We start from the raw sequence: 22,876 nt of genomic DNA, 5'->3' as shown, positions 1-22,876 counted from the left end.
AGACATGGGATTAGTACAAATTGGGATGGAATTTGTTGTGGCAATGGCAAGAGTCATATTTTCCGTTTCCGTGTCTGTTCGAGGTGAACGAGTGTGGCTTGTTCGGCGCGATGGGGCGAGAGACGCTCACAAGAGGTACAAGGAAGAGGGCACATGTAGAGCGGAACGATAGCGGATCTAGGCATATACAGAGTATCACACATATCCAAGCTACATTCGACGAGGACCTCTATCATGTTGAAACAGTGCAAGTTGCGTGCTATGTGAGTTTTTGGTATTTCATCTTTTCGGGATTTCATCTGTAGAGCCCTCCCAGGGAGGGTGGTCTGTACTTTTTGGTTGCTGGCAGTGACACAGTTCACCTTCACCCGGTCCGTCCCAGCAGGGACCAGGGCCTTTCCGACAAGACGCCTCAACCCAGGTAACAAGAAATCAAGGATACGAGTTGACCTTGTCAGTCAACTAGTGGCGAGACCGATGGCGAGGCTGCCTGGATGTCGTCAAACTATGTAGATTTTGCAACGAGCTCCAGAGCCGCGGTGGCACGGGCACAAGCGTCTTCGAAGGCGTAGATGTCGGCGCGGCTTTCTGCGAGAATATCCTCACCCTCACCCTCGCTCTCGGCTGCACCCGACGCAGTAGTAGCATGCTGGAGCAGCGTCAAGAGGAATTGCGATGACGTCTTTAGTGAATCGACGTGGGCAGATAATCGGGCTCTCGGATCGGTCGTGCCGCTTGACGGAGCCGATGGCGGAGGCAGATGTGGAAGGAGGACGCAGAGCAGGTTGAGCGTCGCAATGTAGTAAGGAATGTCTAGAAGGAACGACAACAGAGTCTCCGAGCCGTCGGAGTCAGTATCGACTGGTTGGTCGGTTGTGGTCGTCCGGGGTGGAAGCGTGGGCAGTCCTGGCGGAAACAGCAGATCGAGCAGTGGCGATGTATCGATGTCCTTCTCCCCGGCTGTCTCCGAAGCCACATTGCTGTTCATGAGGATGGCAGGGTCAAGGCCATCTGTTCGCGCAAGAGGCTGTTCAATTTGGGATTGACCGCTCTCGGCACCCTTCGGACGAAACCATATCGCGAACTCATCCTTCAGCCAATCCACACCGACTGCCTTCAAGGCACCCATCTGCTGGGGTGGTGCCAGGGGGATTGGATGCGGCTGAAGTGCTGACGTGCTGCGTGTGAGCCCAGTCTCCTCATCTATGCCGGGTTCTGGCTCGGGGTCGAGGTCGTCTTCGATCTCTGCCCAGTTGGTGCTCAGCGTGCTGCCTCGCAACGTTTGGACAATGACTTCCAGGCGGACCTTAGGATCAGGGTAGGCGTGTAAAAGCTTGGTAGCAATGTAATGGGCAGCGTCACGCAGGGCGGGCCACGGCGTGATGGTGAAAAGTTGGGTCAGTGTGCTTATCAGCAGCAGAAATTTGGCCGGTGATGGTGGCGCTTCCGTGGCTGAAGGCGACAGGATGCGGCGGTAGAGTAGTGAGAGCAGCGAATCCTGCAATGCGGGAGAGCCAATCGAGGGCGTGGCTGAGAGCGGGAACGAATGTGCAATCAGTTTGGTCAGCTCGGTGGTGGTGAGGAGAGGTGGCAGGGAGTCGACGTCGACGTAGGACTCGAACGCGTACAAGAAAATCACTCCCGCCCTGGGGAACGGGATTTGGGATGGCGAAGTCGGGTACTCTGAAGGTTCTTGTTCCGCTGACGAAACTTCGGTCCCCTCATCGTCTTCGTACAGGAGTTTTTTGATCTCGGTCGCAGTATGAATGTTCATTTCCTTGCTGAGCGCGCCGAATCTCGCTACCAATGCGTCTCGCTCCTTCAACTCTTCAGTTTCTTGCCAGAGCTGGGTCTCAGTAGCTCGCCTTGGAAGTACTCGTTGTGGCTCGAGCTTCTCTCGTAAGCGAGCGGTCCAGGACATGGACGGGTACTCATGTGATGAGAGAGACGATAGATATTCGTCCAGGACCTCAAGCAGGACGGCGTCAAGGAGTCGAGATGTGATAGCCATGTCTTCTGGTGAGGCCGTATTGTTGCCTGTATCTTCCTCTTCCGCCCTGGCTTCCGGATCTGGCAATGAAGCTGACGTGGTCCTGCCAGAACTGCCGTCTCGTGGAGGGAGGGCCGGACGTCCCTTGCCAGCAAGCGTTTGTAACATGGTCAGAAAAGAGGACGTTGTTGCTATAGAGATGGGGAGTTTCCGGTAGGCCCCCAATGCTGCAGGCAGTGACGTTGCGAGAAATCTGCTTGGATATTGTGTCTTGATCCTAGGGTGAAGGATGCTGAGCATGTTAAGCAATGCCTGCAACTTCAATGGGCCTGACGAAGCCGTCGGCTTTGCAGTTTCTAGGGCGTCTTCGTGTTGGGCAGAAGCCTGTTCCGCTGGCTCTCTGGCCTCGGGCATACCTTGGAGTGCCATAGGGCCCAAATGAATACGGGGTGCTTCGCCTGCAAATGTGGGCAGCTCATCGTCAGCCGCTCCCTGGTCAGACCCGTCACCATCTTCACTCAGCCCTTCCACTTCCTCGCCCAGTCTTTCAAGCTCCTCGGCTACACGGACCACTACCTCTCGAGGGTTGCCTCTTCGAGCAATCACTTCCAAGCAGCGGTTGGCTTCATCCGGGTTGTGGTTCAGCAATGGAAGCAGAAGCCTCAACAGGTCCCATCCAATCTCCTGTACCAACGTACCGTCGTCTTCGCTGAGCAGTCTGGTTAACGTAGGAAGGTTTTGCGGGGTTAGCTGGTACTCGAGCATGGTCAAGTAGGTCATATAGTCTGTAGCAGGGGGTAAAGCGGCAACGAGCGGATCTTCCGCGGGAGGAGGCTGAGAGGCCATCGTGCAACAAGAAGTCAAAGAATGCAAGCTCTAGAGCTCTGAGGGTGTTTCACGAGTAGCGGAGGACGCAGCTGGACCACGATAAGCACATCGGGTACCAAGCATGCGGCTTGTGGCTCGGTAATGAAGCAGTGTCAATTCCTAGGTATTGCGGAGCTGAAGCCACAGGACAGGACAAATATGTTGCAGGCGAGGGACAGTCACATAACCATCAGGGGGATACAGGTAGCAGAGCGAGTGAGCATCATCAGATGGAACTGAAGGTAAAGGGGTTGATGGTGATGGTGAAGAAGGTGAAGGTGAGATGAGGTTAAGGTTTGAGAGGTTGAAGCGGTTTGTCCTTAAGCTGCACGTGACCATTGACTGCGCTGCAGTTGTTCGTCATTCACAACTTGAAGCTGGGCAACTTGAACTTCAGTATAACGGCGACTACTAAGGTACTCACTACTACTCTGGAGTACCTCCCAGACAACATTCTATTGACGTGGTCCTCCTCCGTCAACGTAAACCGCAATCTGTTGCAGTACCGCCTCATCAACTTGGATCTTGTCTGATTCTCACCAAGCTCTCCCGCAACCTACAATCACATCCACCTCATGTCCAACCCGACCGCTGCGATGGTTTTGTCAATGAATGCGAATGTCTACCCACGGCCCATACCCCGAGGTTCCGATAGAGTGCAAAGTTGTCCCCCCCCCCCCCTTTGATCAGGGACGCGGGATGGTCCTTGACCTGGTATCTGACGATCGTTCACCTACCTTTTGCCACTCGGATGTGCAGCGAAAGAACATCATCGTCGACACGGCGCAAGGGGATACCATGCAGGGCAAGATTTTCGAGTATCGAGGATTGACTGGAAAATTGCTGGTTGGTATCCCAACTACGGGAGTATGCTGCTGCTTTTTAAGCTTCCGTTGGGACGAAGATGACTGGCCAAATAGGATAGAGGACTTCTCTATGGTCCTGAAGCGCCTCCTCGGACGTTATACTATAAAGGGGAGTTTGTATACCATCGTACTACCCTCGTCGAGCCGTATCGACATCTTCGTAAACCTTGGCGCCTTTGACGAGCCTAGATACAAATCCGGTTTGAGCTGCTGGCCTTTGACATTTGACTGCCCTTTTCCACGTCCTGGGGCCCCTGTGGAACGTGGCAATCTGAATGACCCTATTCAGAAATATCTCGGCCGGCTCATTTCAGACTGCAGCCTCAGATGTTGGCTAGTTGAAAGAGACAAGACGCCCAAGAGAGGATCAAATACACTTGGCTGTCAGCTGAACAGGGCTCCCGCGCGACTGCTGCCCCAATGGCTCGCCTGGGTTCGTGGCTTGTGGCTTGAAGCCGCGTCAACTAGAGAAAAGATAGTGTCGCCAATACGCTGTTGTGCCTGTGCCTGTGCCACATTCATCCATCCGGCTGGCACCTACAAGCTCCTGATGGCTTGCTGTGGCTGATGATCCGCGACGCGAGCGGCGGTGGGGTGACGAGATTTGAAGATGTCCAAATCCAGGCCAGGAAGATCTGATCATTCGCCATGTTTCATCGCCATCAGATCACGGCGAAAGAAGTAGACAAGATCATGCAGAGGAAGGGCGCCATGGGAGTGCCAATCTTTTTTGTCTGTTGAGCGCTGCCTGGGGATCTGAGAGAACACCACGTTCTAATTGTCGTTGTCGTTGTTTTTGCTTTCGCGGAGAATAATGGCGGCTCGACCCTTTGGGCTGCTTCCTTCGCTTGTCTGTCCTACGACAGACTACACCAGCGGCCCTCTGGCGTCTGTCACCGGCATAGCGAGACCCGCCACAAGGGAAGACTCCGGCGATCTGTCCTTGGACGAAATTCAATAGTGCTGGACAGTGGTGCCTCTCCGCTTCTTCCACTATCGAAAACCAAATAAGATCGCGGTCAACGGAAATGGAAGAGGATCTGCTCGTCCAATTCCACGTTGGGCCTACTGGCCACGGATTCGACATGTTGTACACACGTACAAATCAGACGGCTGTCAGCTTTCAAGATTGCTGGTACTAGAGGTAGACATTCCGGACGCCATAGGTCGACCCCTGACCCTGGACTCGGTCCCTTGTCCACCACGAGCCCCAGGCCAATTCTGCCTTAGAAGAACCACCAAATACCAAAGTTTGTTTGTCTGCTGTGGTCGTACTCCGGGCTCCGGCCTCCAAGACAGCGGAGATGGTGGATCAGGTTTATTTCACAGGAGGCCCGCCACGTCAACAGAGAGCAAGCACGCGACCGGCCATTCGCCTGACAGATGTCGTTCGAGATTATTTATGGAACTCGTTCTAGAAATCTAAATGGTATCTGCCCACCGATGAGGAGATGCAATCTTCAAAAATACCCAGAGGTACTTCAGAAGAACCGGGAATAACGTCTGACGATAGAGACGAATAACAAGGTGCCCCTGACAGAGGCCAACCAAGGGAATGCTACCCTTCCATCAATGCACTAACAAGCGAGAAACCAGCGTGGATTCAGCAAGCCAACAGGAGGCCACGCCGGGCATCGGGTCCTGGATGACAGGCCGGGACCTTAGCATGGCTGACAGAAACGGACTTGGTATGTAACCTGTATATGGCAAAGTCAGCGAAACACTGCAAGTCAACAGATGGCAAACGAAGACAAATGGCGACTTGTTGACCAAACCGTCTAAGCGACGTCCAGGGAGTCGGCATGTCTCGTCCAGACGATTGACATTCCGACTCAATCAGATGAGGAGCAATGTCTCCCCAAGTCGAGAGACTCATGATCCAAAGTCCCATCAACTGCGACCGCACTATTGGATATGACAAGAAGATCATAAACAACATATCGAACCCTGGTTCACGCGTCGGGCAGGCGGGGCGCTTGGTGCCCGCGGGCTACTTTGCTTGATACGCCCTGCCCAATTACTCTGTATTGCAGGCCGATGCCCGACGCCCGACGCCTGCAAGACGTACGTACAAAGTTGTCGCTGTCAATAATGTAGCATCTGTGGAACAACGAGTCCACCGTGGAGGTTCTCAACTCGTCATCGGTCGCACAAGAGTGACCTATTTCTGGATCGCCATGCAGCCCGGCAGCCAACACCTGGAGATTGAAAGGACAACAACTTTCAATCTAGCATACCCAAGTGCTTGGGAGATGTCTCTCCTTCTTCCTCGAGTCCTTCCAAGAGGCTCGGCTCGGTTTGAAGGGGTTGCTCGGGACTAGACGAATCATCGACAAACCCTTCCTCTGGCACTCATGCGAGGAGGCAGCGGCGGCGGAGGAGGCCTGACGCTTTCAAGATCGTGTTTGACAGGGGACCAACGCCATCCAGTCGGTCTTCTCCCGTTTGGGGCAGTCCTGGTCTACTTTGTTTCTCCAATGTCTCTCCCTGCTTGCGGGCTTTCGCCAATAATAGGACATCCATCCCAGGTCCGTCCTTAACGGTCGGCCTCGTCAATCGCCCGTCCTAATAGAGGCCCTGTCCGGCCAATGGCGAGAACCTTGACTCTTTAGGCCGTGAGCAAGAAGGGCGTCGACGAGCGATGATTGGGCATCTCTCAGCTGGCCTGTGGGATCTACGTGCCGGGATTGCTGCATCCTCGACCCGCGCTGGGGATTGACAGCCCGGTCCATCATTGGGTCCGTCACGATAGAAGCTTATGCCTGGTTACGCTCGCTTGATGACTCTTGGTCCTTCGGGGCGAGGGTGGAAGCATCCAGGACACTGGCTGCCGGTCCATTCTGATCCTGAAGCAGATGAAGACTATCTTCTTACGGCGTTCGTCGTCGTCGCTGGTGCCATCTCGCTGCTAGGCTTTGCCGAGACATCCACTATCATGGTACTACCGCGCCACAAGGCAAACCATGTTGGCGAAAGCGGCGAAAGGAAAGCTCTTCTCCTCCACACCAGGCTGCCCAGTCGATTGCTGCGGACTGCCAGTGAGCGACATGGTGTGAGTGTCGAGCGTGAGTGAGAGAGGTGAGCGTGCCCAGTGGCATGTCACCATGGACAGCGGGAGGCCAGGGCCAGGTGTCCGTCAGACGTAAAGGCTAACGCGATCCGCACGCCCTCCTCAGCTCTTTCATGGATCCCTAGGCTCTGCTCTTCCATACCGATGTGGAGCTGGCGACCGGAACTATTGGGCCAAACATGCTGCCTTTTGATGTCGAGCAGATCATCGCTCTCCATCGCGAACGAACATGAGGAAATTTGGGCTTGCATTTTGCAGCCCTGGGTGCCCGCTTCGCTCGTTCATCTACGCGTCCCCCATACACACGGCCCTTGCATGCATTGTGCACTGTGCAGACAGATGAACGTCCGGATATCGCATGGATTGGCCAACTCTTGCGTCTTGCCTGTGGCTCTGGCTCCAACTCTTCCTATAGCATGACTTCGGATCCAAGGCGCCGAGTGATCGAATCCTCGTGTCAAGAAACCAGTTCTCTTGCTTCAGCTTCTTCCCGACATCAGACATCAGACATCAGACATCGCACCGTCCTTGTTGGCTGACGACTCATCGTTCTTTGACGCTCCTTCGCGAATAGATTGCCATCTTCCTGCCCTTCGGATCGTTCGTTGCTGTGCTTGCTGCCTCGCTTCGTTCCTGCTGTCGCTTTGGTCTTTGGACGGGCAGCTTCCAGTCATTTCAGTCAGACGTTCCTGGATATAGACTTCGCCAGTGGGTTTGGTCTTTCATTCTTCTGTTCGTCGCCGTCACCACCCTCTTCCTCCACCTTGGCCTTCTTCTTTGCCTTTGGCTCAGCCTCAATCCCGTCGTCGTTGTGTTTGGTTGATATTGGTCGTGGTTGAAATCGGGGCCAAAAGGGGAAACCACCTTGTCCAGGTATCCAGCACGACTCGGGGGTCGATATGTTGTACCCATCATCCGATTGATTCATTGGGGTTCCATGTACATCAACTGACATGTTCCCAAGCACCTGCACGGACGCCTAAATAAGCGTCGGAAGCACTGTCGGGTACCTGGTCGAGGCACGATACTTACCGTGCGGGTGTTATGCGCATACCAGACAACACCCGAGCACGGACATCTGGAGGAACGTTTCTCTTCCTCACCCTCTTGCAGCCTGAGGCGTGGCCATCGAGTCTGGAGGGGAACTTGAAGGAAAACGACCCGTCTCTCTGAGAACGAACAGGTCTACGAGATTGTGTTTCTGGTATTCGCGTCGACAGAGACCAACCCTGATGCAGCATTCACGCCCGCCTCATCTCCCTCCCTTCTGTTCGTCCTTCAAGAAACACCGGTCGAGCATCGACAGCTCCAGGTTCACCCTCGACCTCACTCTGCCGAAACCAATCGCCGCGCCCGTCGGGGCTTCTCTCCCTACACCTCCCATGTCCGGTTCTCCCCCACCGGAGCCACCCATCGAACCTCCACAGATTGCAGGTCGCCGAAGAAAGCGATCTTACACTCCCCCTGTGACGACCGCATCCGCCTCCGCCTCCGCTTCCGCCGTCACATCACCTGTAACTCCCCTGGAACATACTGCCCCAAGATTAGGCGCACAGTCAAGAGTTGGGGCGACCATCGCAGAGTTCCCTGTCCAGCCTGGTCCTTATGCGCTCGCATATGCGCCACAAGCCTCGTATCAATCCTCGTCAAGTCTACCCACCGCCTCGATCAGCGGACCCGACCCTCGGTATGCGCTGGCATCTATCTCGCCCCGGTCCGCACGAAAGCCCAAGGCACACGTGGCATCGGCCTGTATCAATTGTAAAAAGAAGCACTTGAGATGTGATAACAATCGGCCTTGTCGGCGATGCATCGCCAGCGGAAAAGAGGTAGGTATTTGGCCCACATGAAACTGGCAAGGGTGGACTGACATCTTCAGGAAACATGTGTCGACGTCGAGCATAAGAAACGGGGGCGACCTCCTCTGAAACCTGAGGACCCTTCTGCGAGGCGCGCGTTCGAATCGACCATGAGCCCCGTCGCCGGATCACTGGGAGACCCTATGAGGAGGATGCCTGGGTCAGGCCTGGCTTCCTTTCCCGCTGGGGGTGGTCCACGAAGTTTTAGGCCCCTTCAAGCCTATGACCCTTCTCGACCACCTTTGAGAGGGCCGCCGTTCCAGTCGATGTATGCCCAACCATCCATTTCGCCGAGCCCAGCCATCGCTCTGGGAACGTTTATTCCTCCTTCGCGACCGTATCCGTCTGGCCCTACTCCGGTTCCTGGACCGTCGCGGCCACCCTTTAGTCCTCAACAGTCCGAATCCTCGCTTAGATCAGTCGCCTCGTATTCTACCGGCTACAACTACCCACCTCCTCCGAGACAGATGGGCCCTCCGTCTCATGTGACGTACTCCAACCCTATCTTTCCGCGCCAGCCTGGATCAGCGCCGATTCCCGGCGGGTCCTTACCGCCCATGCAAGGTCCAGCGAGTCTTCAACTTCCACCGATTCGACCAGCACCTCCTGCCGCAATCGATCCCGCAATCACCCAGCAACAGCAACCCCGTCAACCTGTCCAACCATCCCCTCGTCAGGAGCTGGAGCGGCGAGGCGACGGAACACAAGAACCTGACCCCAAACGACCAAAGATGGACATACAAGGGATACTGGGGCCGCGACATGATTAAAGCAAAGCAAAGCGACGAAAACGATATACTCTGGTTTCCCAGGATTCGTCCTGGACACTCGATAATGTGCATTCTGATGACACACCCGGGCATTGTTAACGACTAGCAACGACGAGTGGCCTCTCCGGGGTTTGGGATAACGGCAACCTTTTCATTCTTATATGATGTACAACATAGTGACGTCTAATACAAAAAGAACTCTTGCGCTGGACGCAAGAGGGGTGATTGTCAGGGAAGGCATTAATACTTGACGGGCGCGGGCCGAGTTTGATGATCGAACAGGATGCAATTGGTGGTTCAGCCGGCACATTCAGCAGTCATGTTTCCTGGCTGAACGAGAAGGTGGAACAACAGGGAAGTCTCTTGGTCCCGATATTCCAGTTCTCAGTTCTCACGGACCCCTGAAATGCTTCTCTTTGCACATATTTGCATCTTTGCAAGGCCTTGAGCGTTGGGAAAAACCATGCACCAGCATCACCCCTTTTTCTTTTTATTAAGTTTGAACAACTTACGGATGAAATTCACGAAATGGTCCACAGCACAACCTGGGTTCAAGCGCAGTATTGCGAAGAGGGATAATGTAGCCGGTGGGAAGGGATCAGGCCCGGCTTCCCTCTGGACAGGCAGACTTATGGTATGGGTCGTTGGTCTTTGCGAAAGGGAGGTATACCAAGTGTTGATCGAGTCCAAGGATGGATGGCCTTCGTATAGAATTTCAGACTTGAATGAAACACTGGTTTGAACTTGTTTCCTTTTCGCGGCTCTCTGTCTGTCTGTCTGTCTGTTTGACTGACTGACTGACTGTCTTTCTAAAGAATTCCGAAAGGCAGACAAGAGCACAAGTGACAGGTGTTATGAGGACACGACACGTAATGAGGCTTTCAGGCCGATGTTTCTCCCTGAATGAACATGATGGTTATTTTGGGAACAGAACAAGAACAAGAACAAGACGAAAAAGCTGTCCCGAGTCTCGAGTCTCGAGCCTTTCCTAAGCCTGGCTTTTTCTCGTAAACACATCCATGTACACTCCCATATATCTATTCAGATATCTATTCATATATACTCCCATATATCTAATCATATACACTCCCATATACATTCCTGCGATACGCATGCTGCACGCACGTGAAGTATAGTCCGGATGCCGTGAGGTTGGAATTTATATCAAGCGGTGTATGGTGGAGGATCCGGATGACTGGTAGAGGCTTCAGCTCGGAAGAAAAAGCACGGAGTACCTCAAGGGAAAGGGAGGTAGAAACAGGGCAGGCGAACAAGACGGGGAAAAAATAGACCGGTTGCTTTTCAGGTCATATTTCAAGAAGAAAGAAAAATAGACCGGTTGCACTCCAGGTCACATTTCAAGAATGGAGATAGATAATCGAGAGTATTGTGGATAGGGGTATATAGGTAGGTAGGTATATATCCAGGATATATATATATGGATATGGATATGCCTACTTCTACTCTGTAATACCACTGTATCTTCAGTAGTAGTAGTCTTATACAATCGTACAGGTCTTGTCGGTCCCAGTACTGAGGTACCTCACATCATCAACCTGTAGCAAGTAGACCTGATGCTAGGGCTTCAAGGTCCTCGAGGGTCTGAGGTGCTTCAGCTGCTGCATCGTCCCCGCGACGGCCGTGTCTGATCTTGATCTTCTTGTTCTTATTCCTGACGCCATCGACCTTGTGCTGGTCTGGTTCATCGTCCGAGGATGAGGCATCCTCGAACCATTTCCTCTGTCGTTTCGGCCTGGGTTCGGTCGTGTCTGTCTCGAGATCCACACCGTGCGCTTTGTCCACGTCCTCTTCATACGGGACAAGCTTTGTATCGTGACCGCCGGTGGCCGCGTCGTCCTCACCGTCAGCTTCATGCTGCTGTTGCTGCTGCTCCAATTCCCGCCGTTCACGCTCTTTCCTCTTCTCCTTCTTCTCGCGCCTCTTGGCCCGCGCAATCTCCTTGTCGACTTCATCCATCTCCCTGGCGCGTTCGCGTTCACGCTCCAGGAACGCCTGTTTCTCGGCCTCGGCGGCGTCAGGGCCGAATGTGCTTTCGTCCTGGTAGGCTTTGCGGTCCTTAGGTGTGTCCGAGTCGCTGTCGAACGTGAGGTGCGTGGCGCGGCCTTTGAACTTGAGCAGTTTCTTGCGCGACTTGAGCAGTTTTTCGCGGCGGTGCGAGTCGATCACTAAAGGTTCGGCTTCGGGGTTGTCTGTGAGACGGAGAGTCTTTACTTTTGCTCCTTCTTCTTCTTTGTTATGGTGGTGGCTTGACGAGCGACGACGTCTTGATGAGGAGTCGCTCTTGGCTTTGTCCTTCGTTTCGTTGTCAGATCCAGTGTCCGAACCAGAGCGTGACCGTGAGCCAGACCCAGACTCAGATCCAGACTCAGCATCGGGAGACGCTTGTCGCAATCTCGCACCCTGGTGGTCGAGAGCCGAGTCTCCGGCGTCGAAGCGGCGCTTGACTGACAAAAAGTCCAGGTCGTTGTCTTCCTCAACTCCGGCACCAGCACCATTCGGTTGCGGGTCTTCGTCATCTTCAATCAGCTTAGTGTAGTGCTCTGAGAGGACGTCTTGGTTGCGCCGCTCGAACATGCGGTCGTACTTCGTCCGGACTTCTTTCTGTTGCTTGCGGTTGGTTTTGTCCCCATCTTCACCGTTGTCGTCACTGCTATCGCCTGCAAGAGCGGCAAGCAGTTGTCGCGGCGCGTTCTTCCTGGCCTTTGCATCCTCACCCTTGACGAATTTGACTCTCGGCGCGCCAGGAAGACCCAGGCTGGCCGCGAATGCCTCCAGGTCTAGTTTCTTCAGGTTGAACGTCTCCTTGTCCTTCTGCACGTGCACACTCCGCACGTAGCTGACAAACGCTTTCTGGCCTAGATACTTGAGTTCGGGGTCCTTGAAGCACATGTTCTGCAACTGGGTGCGGATGGTCTGCTGCATCTTCTTCTCCCGCACGTTGATCTTCTCTACGGTGACTTTCTTCTTCTCCAGTGCTTTCATCATGCCCTCTTCTTCGCTGGGATCCACGAACATCACCGCCCGTCCATCACGCTCGTACCGCGCCGTTCGGCCCACGCGGTGAATATATGTGTCCGCGTCCTCAGGACAATCAACCTGGACGACCCAGTCCACCGAAGGAAAATCCAAGCCTCGTGCAGCCACATCCGTCGAGAATAGACAGGCGTGTTTGCTGTTTGAAAATTTCGTGGTAATGTCGAGCCTGGCAGTTTGTTTCTGTCGCCCGTGAAGGTGAAGCAGTGGGACACCAGGCTGCAGATGACGAAAAGCCTCGTACACGAAACGCACTTGCTTGCCACTGCTCAGAAAGACCAAGATCTTCTTCTTGACGTTGGCGCGAATGAATGACCATAACACGTCGAGTTTGTCGGGTAGAGGTGTCACGATATAGTTCTGCTGCAGGGTCGACGGGGTGGCGCTCTCGGCTCCTTCGTGAACCGAGACAAATTCGGGCTCAGTCAGACTCAGCCTCGCCAGGTCAGAAACTCTCTTGGTCTGGGTTGCACTGAACATCAAGGTCTGTCTCTCTCGGGGCAGATGGTCAATGAGAGCGTCAATCGTGGCCTGGAACCCCATGTCCATGATCCGGTCGGCCTCGTCCAGTACCAGCATTTGGAGGTTGCCGATGTCAAGTTCGGCCGTCTGATCCATATGTTGCAGCATCCTTCCAGGAGTGGCCACCAGAATATTCATCCGGCCCAGTCGATCTCGTTCTTCTTGTAAACTCTTGCCTCCGATCACCAGGCCGGCCGAGAATGTATGGTTCCGCCCAACTTTGCGCAGGACCTCGAAGATCTGGATCGCCAATTCACGAGTCGGCGAGAGTATAAGTGCCCCCAAGCCATCGTATCCTGTCCATCTCTTGCGATATAGATTTTCAAGCACGGGTACTAGAAAGGCAAGAGTCTTGCCGGACCCAGTCTTTGCCGCGCCGAGGATGTCTGAGCCTTGTAGAGCCAACGGGATCGTTCGACTTTGGATGGTCGTCAGGGTTTTGAAGTGGGATGCGTCCAGACCGTCTTGGGTGGCTGCGGACAGTGGTAAGTCGGTGAAGAGTTCCGGCGGTGTCGAAGACTTGGGATCGAGGTCGGCCACCCGCTTCGACAAGGCGTCCAGGTCTTCCTCCTCTCTTTTTCGTTTGAGAATCCGAGGTCTTTGGAAGGACTTCTTCGGTCCTTGACCTCCTTTGTGGCGGCCTGGTGGCGCCATTCTGTGTGTAAAGTAGAACCGTGGGTGGACGGTGTCGTTGTTTGTCGAATTCAGGTCGAAACATTCGTTACAGACTGAGAAAGTTCCAAAAAATCTTTGATCCCGTGACTGCGAGCAGCTTATCGATAAGAACATTAGAGAGAGAGAGAGAGAGATGCGCATGTCGCCGGCCGCAGATGCGCATGTTCGACTTGAAACAACCACTGACGCATCGCTCTTTGCTGCTTCCACTTCAAGTCCATTCAGCCTGATCCCGTCAATCCTGCATCTTGCATCGCTTTGGAAGGCAGCTGTTCTTCTAGTTGACTTTAAATTTGCTGGCAATTATCCCCAACCAGCGAGACCACTGAGATCACCGAGATCACTTCTCGAACCGCAGCCTGACTAGTCGTTGGTAAGCTATAAACTACCAGCCCACCATGGCTAATGATGAGTCCGATGCTCTTGACGTGCTTGAAAGAGAAGCCAAGGAATATGACAAGGTTCGCCGGCTACGTGTTGTTGGTTTTGGGATTTGCTGATGAACCGTCCAGGATGCTGAAATCGACCGAATCCTGAAAGCCTTTAGACTTGATGCGTAGGTATCACCTGTTCCAGACCAACTCTGATCTACAGCTGACTGACTTCTTTGTAGCTACGCGGTGCTAGATCTCCAACCCGGCGTACCTGACTCAGACATCAAAGTCGTCTATCGAAAGAAGTCACTACTAATCCATCCGGACAAAACCAAAAATCCACAAGCGCCTGAGGCATTCGACCGTCTGAAGAAAGCACAGGTGGCACTGCTTGATGAGAAACAGCGTCAACATCTTGATGAATGCATCGCCGATGCCAGACATCTGCTCATGCGCGAGCACAAATATACCGTCGACTCGGACGAGTTGAAGACCGAAGAGTTCAAGCAGGAATGGAGACGGAAAACGGTCGAGGTTCTGGTTGAAGCGGAGGCGCGGAGGAGGAGACAGATGAAGGCCAAGATGCAAGAGGAGGGTCGAGAACAGGCCAAAGAGGAGGCGGAGATTGAAGAGAGGAAACGAAAACGAGAGCATGAGAAGAAGTGGGAAGACACCCGAGACGAGCGCATAGGCAGTTGGCGGGATTTCCAGAAAGGCGTCAAGAAGGGGGAAGAGCAGAAGAAGAAAAAGAAGATGAAAGTGCTAGGATGATTGATATGCTGCCTCTGCCTCCTGGGAGGGTTTGGGTCGTTGATGGCAGCGTCTTTCTTCAAGGCTCCCTCCAGGTTGTGGTCGGAGGACTAAGAGCCGAAGATGCTTTCGTCTTCGTTCTCCTTCGACTTCCGTCCTCTCATGTGCTATGATGATGAGACTCTTCGAGTCGTCTTGATGGAGCGCAGTATGATAGAGTCTCATAGGTGTCTAAGGGTTGGGTTGATGAGTATCAGCGCTGGGTGTTTGTCCTCTCGTCGCATCCCCATCTCCTGGCTATAGGATGCCACTGCAGACGCATGGCCGGCCTGCACTCTTTCTCCCACCCTTCACAAGAACTGTGACATGCCACATCGTCTTGGGGACTGTATGGGAAATGTTCCAGCTGTTTCGGTTGGCGACCCGAGGAGTTACTTGGAGAGTCTGTCGGCTGTTGAACAGAACTTCCCCACACTCAAGTCTGCGAATGAATCTCAATCAGTTTCTGTAGCGCAGCAGCCAGACTCACTCACTCACTACTAACTCACCAACTCGAGCTTCGAGCTTCGTCGACCTCTGTGTACATACATACCTACCTACCTGTCGCATTTGACGTTGACGTTGACCTGTTCTCCGCCCTCGAGTACTTTCTACCCCATGTATTCGCCATGAACGCTACATCGCTGCCGCCCAACGCCCCCATGACCAACGGCACTCGCACGACCGGTCATGGAGAAGCAGATGTATCGTCCACTGGCATATCAAAATCAAACAACGACTCCTCCAGCTTGTCCCCGTCCTCGCTACAAGATATCTGCGCCCTGCTCCACGCTCAGGTGAACGCCTTCCTGACCTCTCCTCCGCCCGACGAAGTGACGAAGCGGACGCAAGCACAGACAAAGATCGCTCTCGAGGTGATAGTCAAGGCCCTGCAAGACTACAAGTGAGCGCATTCCAAGTTAAACGTTGAAACAGACCCTGTTTTGCCAGAGGGGCATGCATGCATGGATGGATGAATGACCGCAGGGTGCAATGACATATCTCCTAGATGGCATGACACTAACTTGGTTTTCTACTGCGGCACAGATACGGAACACTGTCCATATCCTATAATGGCGGGAAAGACTGTCTGGTCTTGCTCATCATGTACCTGGCCGTGCTGCATACGCATTTCACACAACCGACGAACCGACGGAAAGGCAACCTAGACCGAGAACCAGAACCAGAACCAGAACCAGAAACAAAAACAGAACAAGACACACAAACAGAAACACAAACACAAACAACCTCACGGCATTCTTCATCGATACCTACCTCCATTCCCGCCATCTACGCCAAACCGCCCGACCCGTTCCCCGCGGTCACCGAGTTCGTGGAGTATTCGTCCAAACTATACCACTTGGACCTGACGCACATTTCGACGAACCCCGGCCCGCGACCACGAGAGCACTCGCATTCCAATCCGCCCTTGACGCACCCGTTTCCGTTTCCGTTTCCGCCTCCTCTCAAAGAAATTGACAACGGTATTGACAGCAGCATCAACATCACCAACATCGATAGCAACGTCACGACCACCACAACCACCACCACAACCAACGAAACAACGACGACGACATCCAAACCCATCATATCCTTCCGCGACGCCTTCGCATTATATCTCGCGGCGCACCCCTCCGTGAAAGCCATCTTCGTGGGCACCCGCCGCACCGACCCGCACGGCAGCCATCTCACGCACTTCGACCCGACAGACCACAACTGGCCGGCCTTCATGCGCGTCCACCCCATCATCGACTGGCACCTGTCGGAGATCTGGTGTTTTCTGCGCTCGCCGCACCTGCGCGACCCCATCTCCGGCGGGCCGCTGAGGTACTGTCCCATGTATGATGAGGGGTATACCAGTCTGGGAGGCATCAATGATACCTTGAAGAACCCGAAGTTGAAGTACATGGACGAAAATGGCGTCGAGCGTTACAGGCCGGCCTACGAGATGACGGAAGATGAGGGAGAGAGGTTGGGGAGAGAGTAGCCCGACTGGACAAAAGAGAGTGCTGGAATGGAATGGAATGGATTGGATGAAACGAATGAACGAATTGAAAAGGGAGAAGAAGATAAGAAAAAAAAAGGTAGACCTTGTACAGGATGGATTCGAGCGGGAAGGGGAAAGCGATTGAGTGTACACTTCTTGTTCCATAGTCCAATCCAATCCTTTCCATTCCAAAAGGCAAAGGTCCGCAGACAGCTGCTGCCACAAGGGGCCCGAAGAGATGTGCTCTGACGATCATCATCATATGAGAGGCTGCCACAGCTACCTTGGAAAGAAAAGAAGCCACACTGAAGTCAACAGCTGGTGGGACACTACAGTTCACACTACAGTTCAAGTCGACCATGGACATTCGGACTCGCATGGGCATCTGCACCTGCATCTGTATATTGTACTGGCATATCTAGGCCGAATATTATACATAAATATAGACCTGACCCGTGTCCCGTCAGGGTCGGTGATCGGCGGATATAGTGTATTCACAGACAGACGCATCTCCATCTCTCTTTCGCATGAGAAGCATCCGCAAACCGCAAGGACACTTTACGAGTGACGATGCTCGGTCGCAGTTCTTTCTGGTTGCAGGCGTAGCCTTCCTTCCAAGTGGTGTCGCTGTATGTTTCACCCATCGCCGTGCTGTCATTAATATTCAATCCATCCTACTCTCTTACGAGAGCACGACCGACATCATCCCAGCTTCCAGGATCTGACGACGAAAGCAGGTTGTTGAGTCCGGCGGCGCGCTTTTCCTTTCATATTGTGCTGATGTGCAGAGACCTGTTCCTGAGGTTCATGATGGCCGAGTTTCTTGATGTCAACCATGGAAAACCAGCGTCGAGGCTTCCATCCTCTTCTCGACCGTGTGTATGAGTTCAAGGCCAGCTCGGCAGTGGGAGAATAGAGCGAATGCCAACTCATGTCCGTCCATCATCGGACAGGACTCGACCCAGTGGAAGACCATTGACAACCCAAGAGGAGCGGTCCATTCCTGGCACATGGGAACCTGTAGGCCGTTCAAGTCGACTTTTCTCTCTCATCCAATTCCCAGCAACCATTTGCCGCGTTCGTAGACATAAAAGCTCGTGGCGGCCATGGGCACAATCTTGACGTAACCGATAGTCAGGCCGACGAAGAAGCCGCGCCAACCTCGTTCCAGCCATATCCTGCGGGCCGTCTCAGAAATTCTCAATCTATGACCATCTCCAGTGGCACCGCCGACCTGCATCCGCCGTCGGATGACTTCGAGCGGGTAGGAAGCCGTCTGGGATACCAGACCGGCCAAGGCGCCCGAGGTGAGCTCAGCCGGGGCAGTCAGCTGACTTCGGTGATGGACCTTTGTGGAAGAAGTGCCGGTGATATCTCCGGGCGAACCTGGTGCTGTAGCTGTGGACGGCACCACCGCATACGGCGCCAGGAGGGGATGGCGGAATAGATCTCCTATGGTGTCATGCGTCAAAAAGGATATGCCTGCGTAGGGAAGCATTCCCAGCAGAGTGGGCGAAAAGCCGCGGTAGAAGTTGGCCAGGCCGGACCTGGGCACGACTCTCTCGGCGACTTTCGATGCCACTGCCGCGGAGGTTTGGGTGGTCGTGGTCGCCACCGGTTCTGGCGGGTTGGGGTGTTCGTGATATATCTGCTGGCAGATTCGCCGCAGCGAGGAGCGCGAATCGCGCTTCGTTTCGAAGGCGAGTCGCACGCGGATGACTTCGAGGGGATAGGTGAAGAAGACCGAGGTGATGCCTGCCAGGGACCCGGACAGAAACCGTCGCACTGGAGTCTCGTGGCGTTTGGAGGGGATGACGAATGCTCGGATCTGTTCATACGCCAGGAATTTGATCCCGGCGTAGGGGAACACTCGCAGGAGAGTGGCTGAGTGGCCGCGAAATAGTCCTCGAACCCCTTCTTGTCGGTGTATATCCCGCATCGCCGTCACCACGCCGAACCAGCTACCGGTGTATTTGGCGAATTGCGGATTCGAGGCCTGGAAGAGAATCTTGACCCGGTCAAGCGGTCCGACCACGGTTTTGCCCTGTGGACCACCGTCATGTCAGCATTGTCTAGACTTCACGACCAAGAACAGGACAGGGAGGCGACATGTAGGATGGCGCAGGACTGTAGTGCATGTAGAACACTTTATGTGTATTTCACGGGCGAGACGAACCGCACATCCAGCCAACCCACCCGCCAACCCACTGCGCACGACATAATCGAGGCTTCTCTTGTCCACCGGTTGTTGGGATTGAGCCTGACGAGCGCCAGGCGCATGTCTTGTCATCGGCCTAGCATCATCTTCTGTATATCTCTGTGATCGCGTCGTGGTAGCTTGAGGCAGTGGTTCCTCCAGCAGTCTCGGAGTCGAGGGGCCTCGGCTCTCCATCTCGGACGGTCGTGAGGGTTGTAGTGTTGTGTGTGCATGGCCTGGGGGTGGAATGGGCATTCACGAGCTCGCTGTCGTTATGACATGACGGGATGCAAGGGATTGGACCAAGCGCAGAATTGTAGAGATGCGTGAAGAGGTTTCCAGTAGTTGGAGATGTGGCAGTTAGAGGTAATGATGATGATGGTGTTCAAGTTGGTGGTGATGGTAATAATGGTGATGGTAATGCTGGTAGCGTTGGTGGTTGGCTCTGTCTTATTTCCGAAGCTTGACATCCGAGTCGGCATCATCTCGGGATAATACTGTAGTGATATCTTAGGTTCCTTAGGTGCCTGCCTTAGGCATCCCTAGGGAGGACTCGGCACCTAGGTCCCTACCAAGGCCATCTGACCGTCCCAGTCCTCCAGCTCTGTTCAGCCCCGGAGATGGTGATGGTGCCCCTAATTCCGCTCTCCGTATAGGCTACCTAGGTATCCTCCCTATCCCCACCCTCTTACTCTTCAAGGCTTCAGATGCCTAACAAGGACCCTTATTAGACCCCGGATCGCGCACACATTCCACAATCCCACATTTCCACATTCCACATCTTCAACGTCCCACACCACGACACCAATCACTATGCGGCGAAATCTGATTGCCTCTCGGCGGCAAGGTGTGAAAAGTTCTTCCTCGTGAATGTACCACAGAGGTACGCGGTCATCCACGGCCCATTTCCACCGACTGCTAGTACTACGTAGTACAGTATCTCTGGACAAGACCACTCTTTCAAGAACACATTGGGTCCTTTCCAGAGGTAAAGACGCGACCGTCACATGAATGTGCTCGTTATCTTATGTAACTGTTTAGACACGGTATCTGGGGTCCTGGTATGCCAGACACCAACTAAAGCTTTTTGATATCTATTTCATGAATCGTTCGTTGCTCGCCTTATGTGGTGCCCCCGTCTCAGGAGCAGGGCGCACACTCTGTGAACTAAGCCGTCCCGACGTGGCGCCGACATTGGACGAGACTGGAGTCAATGTCGTCGTCGTTGGAGAATGCATCTCTTCCGCTAGTGAGACAAGCTCTGCAGCGTCCGCGGAGATGGGTCCCAATGTCGGCACAAAGAGAGACGCTTGTCCCAAACTCCTGGTCCTCGAGTGAACGACTCTCCCTGGCTTTTCGGGGCTCCTAGATCGTGTACGTGTAGCCACCGGCGAGATGGAATCTGCATAAGTACTCGTGCCCAACCAGACACTGTCTTTTCGCCGTCGCCCTTCTGCCTCCCACCAATGTGGCGTGCGACGAGATCGGCATGGTTCGCTACCAGACCCGGTCGCCACAGGCTGCGGCGCTGGTTCTTCTGCAGAACCCCATCCCAGGATGGCCCTGATGCGGCTCCATGTCCAAGCCAGACCTTCCCGTAACGAGCGGTCTTCCCCTTTCACGGTCTTCTCGGTCAAGGAGAAAATGAGGCCGTCCACGCCGGCTTGGAGACTCACCATGATCGACACAATCATGTTGAGCCAGAACACCGGGTGTCGAACATAATAGTCGTCATAGTACAAGGCGTGTTGAGCGAACGGGAAACTCCACATCAGAATGTAGACGGCCGGATAGACAAACAGTGATCGTAGTTGCTTGCGAATGGCGTTTCTCGTCTGTCTGAGGGGGTCATTGGCGACCATGTCGGTGGCGGCGGGAACAGGTTGTGGCATGATGGGCCCCTGTTCGAGTCTAAGGGTAACAGCTTCCGAAGTCTTTCGACTTTCAGCCCTGGAGTGGTCCAATGTGCCTGGTATCACCGAAGCACTACCAAAAGCCGTCTGCGTGTCTCCCGACCAGTTGCTTCCACGTGCGGCGTAAGGCGGCTTGTCTTCGTCCGCCACAGCGGCAGGGCTCACGCCCTGTAACGGCTTGGAAGTGATGAAATTCATATAATCCCATGGCTCAAGTGGCTCGGATTGTGCCGGCGTTGGCTGGAATGGCGCGTCTTGATTCCTCGGTCTCATAGGGCTTACTGGCAGGGGTCGAGCAGTACCACCATCCAAGTTCTTCTCGAGGTCATCGGGCCTGATGGATGACTTCCGCCTCGACTCCGAACTCGAGCTTTGGGAGGAGCCGGTAAGCCCGAGATTGTCAAAGCCCCGAAACTTGATCCGAACATAGAGGTAGAGCCAGATATACATGGCTAGGATGACGCCGATGATCAGATATCGGGGCACCCACGACAGAGCAAGTCGATACCAGTACGGGCGTTTGGGCAGGTAGCAGAACGTCCCAGCCGTGACATAGCCGTGACCGCCCTTGACGAAGGCCAAAGAGGCGGCCAGGAGGGACGGCCCCAGCCAGAAAAGGTACACCCAGTTTCGATAGGGGTAGAGTCCACCTTCGCCTGCCTTGCTGTTGGGCCGGAGAATGTAGGTGATCGAGTGTACAGCAACAATGAGGATGGCCATGTCGGCGGACATGACCCCAAATTCCAGCACATACCCACTGGCCTGGCACCAATCCGACGAACTCTGCACTGGGCCTGCCGCGAACGACACGATTGGAAAGAGGAAATATACACCGGCTTTGACAGTATTGCTCATGATCAGGTGCATGATAAGTCGATGCCGGAAACTGCGTCTCTTTCGGATAAATATCCCCAGGGCGTATAAGACGATACAGAGGCTAAGACAGGAGCATGTGAGCGCAGCAATTAAGATGGCTCGATTCTGCGAACCGCTGAAGGCACCGCCAGCGGAGTTGGGTTCATGCGGCACAGCGGTGGACGGGCCGGTTGCCTTCCATGATGCCTGGTCGAGCGGAGATGAAGCAACGCTGAAAGGATCGGATGCTAGCATTTGTGACATGTAGCCGAGTTCGGGTTGCGCAGACGCCGGTCGAGTCTTTGCATGTTATGAGCCTCTTGACATATCGCTTGCGCGCGGCTCAACTGGCCGAGTAAACAGTAGCCGAGATGGTGGGCATTCGACGTCGAGTTCGACTGGTTAGATCTGAGAAGCGGCAAGAAAAGGCACGATCAGACAAGATGCGCCTTCCTGGAGTAGTGTTCAGGACTGACAGCGGGAAAGGGGAAAAGAGAGAGATGAGGAAGATGAATTCCTGCAGGGACAGCCATCACATCACATCATACATGCAGCGGTGGCCGGAGGTGACAAGATGAAGCATGTCGGTGCCTGCCGCCAGCTAGTATCTACCCACCTGAAAGTATGTTGTGGTGTATTCAATAGTTGACATGGCGTATCATGAATCGATGGTCAAGGGATGAGTCCTGGATCTTGATATTGGGGGCCCAGGATCGGGGGAGGGGGCCGGTTTGAGATGAGCCATGGATTTCTTTTCCTCAGCCATCGAATAGACGGTCCAGCAGCCGCGAACTTCGGGTTCCTTAGGTCCATCATTGCTGCGCTGTGTTGCCGTGGTGGTCTGTGAGCAGGTCCGTGTTGAACGAGGCCGGAATCCAATCCAGGGGTCAGTCTGTCAGTCATACCAGATCAGGTTAGACTAGAGAATGAATCCAACCTCTTTCGACAGTTCGACGACCATTCAAACTTTCCAAGGGTGAAAGGTCAAAGATCAAAGGTAAAAGGTGACCATCGTTCCCGCGCGGCCTCTTGCCTCTTTGTCTTTGTCGTTGGCGTCGCTTGCGGTTACTTCAGGACCCGCTGTAGTT

General features: G+C 54.1%; 7 protein-coding genes across 7 annotated transcripts; 3 read left to right on the top strand and 4 right to left on the bottom strand.

Annotated features, from left to right (window-relative positions):
* Window positions 1-505: 505 nt before the first annotated feature.
* Window positions 506-2,836, bottom strand: A1O1_02726 (uncharacterized protein; the record flags this gene model as incomplete). The annotated part of the gene is made up of 1 exon (XM_007723636.1): window positions 506-2,836. One exon carries the CDS (start codon window positions 2,834-2,836, stop codon window positions 506-508), a length of 2,331 nt encoding a protein of 776 aa, XP_007721826.1.
* Window positions 2,837-8,175: 5,339 nt separating this feature from the next.
* On the top strand, window positions 8,176-9,422 carry A1O1_02725 (uncharacterized protein; the record flags this gene model as incomplete). The annotated part of the gene is made up of 2 exons (XM_007723635.1): window positions 8,176-8,622; window positions 8,673-9,422. The coding sequence occupies 2 exons, from the start codon at window positions 8,176-8,178 to the stop codon at window positions 9,420-9,422; spliced, it is 1,197 nt and encodes a 398-aa protein (XP_007721825.1).
* Window positions 9,423-10,973: 1,551 nt separating this feature from the next.
* On the bottom strand, window positions 10,974-13,652 carry A1O1_02724 (uncharacterized protein; the record flags this gene model as incomplete). The annotated part of the gene is made up of 1 exon (XM_007723634.1): window positions 10,974-13,652. The coding sequence occupies one exon, from the start codon at window positions 13,650-13,652 to the stop codon at window positions 10,974-10,976; it is 2,679 nt and encodes an 892-aa protein (XP_007721824.1).
* A 419-nt stretch (window positions 13,653-14,071) lies between these two features.
* A1O1_02723 (DnaJ like subfamily C member 8) lies at window positions 14,072-14,818 on the top strand (the record flags this gene model as incomplete). Its single annotated transcript, XM_007723633.1, has 3 exons — window positions 14,072-14,134; window positions 14,186-14,229; window positions 14,287-14,818. The coding sequence occupies 3 exons, from the start codon at window positions 14,072-14,074 to the stop codon at window positions 14,816-14,818; spliced, it is 639 nt and encodes a 212-aa protein (XP_007721823.1).
* A 647-nt stretch (window positions 14,819-15,465) lies between these two features.
* Window positions 15,466-16,823, top strand: A1O1_02722 (uncharacterized protein; the record flags this gene model as incomplete). The annotated part of the gene is made up of 2 exons (XM_007723632.1): window positions 15,466-15,740; window positions 15,884-16,823. The coding sequence occupies 2 exons, from the start codon at window positions 15,466-15,468 to the stop codon at window positions 16,821-16,823; spliced, it is 1,215 nt and encodes a 404-aa protein (XP_007721822.1).
* Window positions 16,824-17,871: 1,048 nt separating this feature from the next.
* Window positions 17,872-19,215, bottom strand: A1O1_02721 (uncharacterized protein; the record flags this gene model as incomplete). Its single annotated transcript, XM_007723631.1, has 2 exons — window positions 17,872-18,867; window positions 19,000-19,215. 2 exons carry the CDS (start codon window positions 19,213-19,215, stop codon window positions 17,872-17,874), a joined length of 1,212 nt encoding a protein of 403 aa, XP_007721821.1.
* Window positions 19,216-20,114: 899 nt separating this feature from the next.
* A1O1_02720 (uncharacterized protein) lies at window positions 20,115-22,043 on the bottom strand (the record flags this gene model as incomplete). Its single annotated transcript, XM_007723630.1, has 1 exon — window positions 20,115-22,043. The coding sequence occupies one exon, from the start codon at window positions 22,041-22,043 to the stop codon at window positions 20,115-20,117; it is 1,929 nt and encodes a 642-aa protein (XP_007721820.1).
* Between the last annotated feature and the right edge of the window lie 833 nt (window positions 22,044-22,876).

The sequence above is a fragment of the Capronia coronata genome (genome assembly GCF_000585585.1).
Source record: "Capronia coronata CBS 617.96 chromosome Unknown acBCG-supercont1.2, whole genome shotgun sequence".
Classification (NCBI taxonomy): Eukaryota; Fungi; Ascomycota; class Eurotiomycetes; order Chaetothyriales; family Herpotrichiellaceae; genus Capronia; species Capronia coronata.
This window is presented reverse-complemented; position numbering and strand designations above follow the sequence as displayed.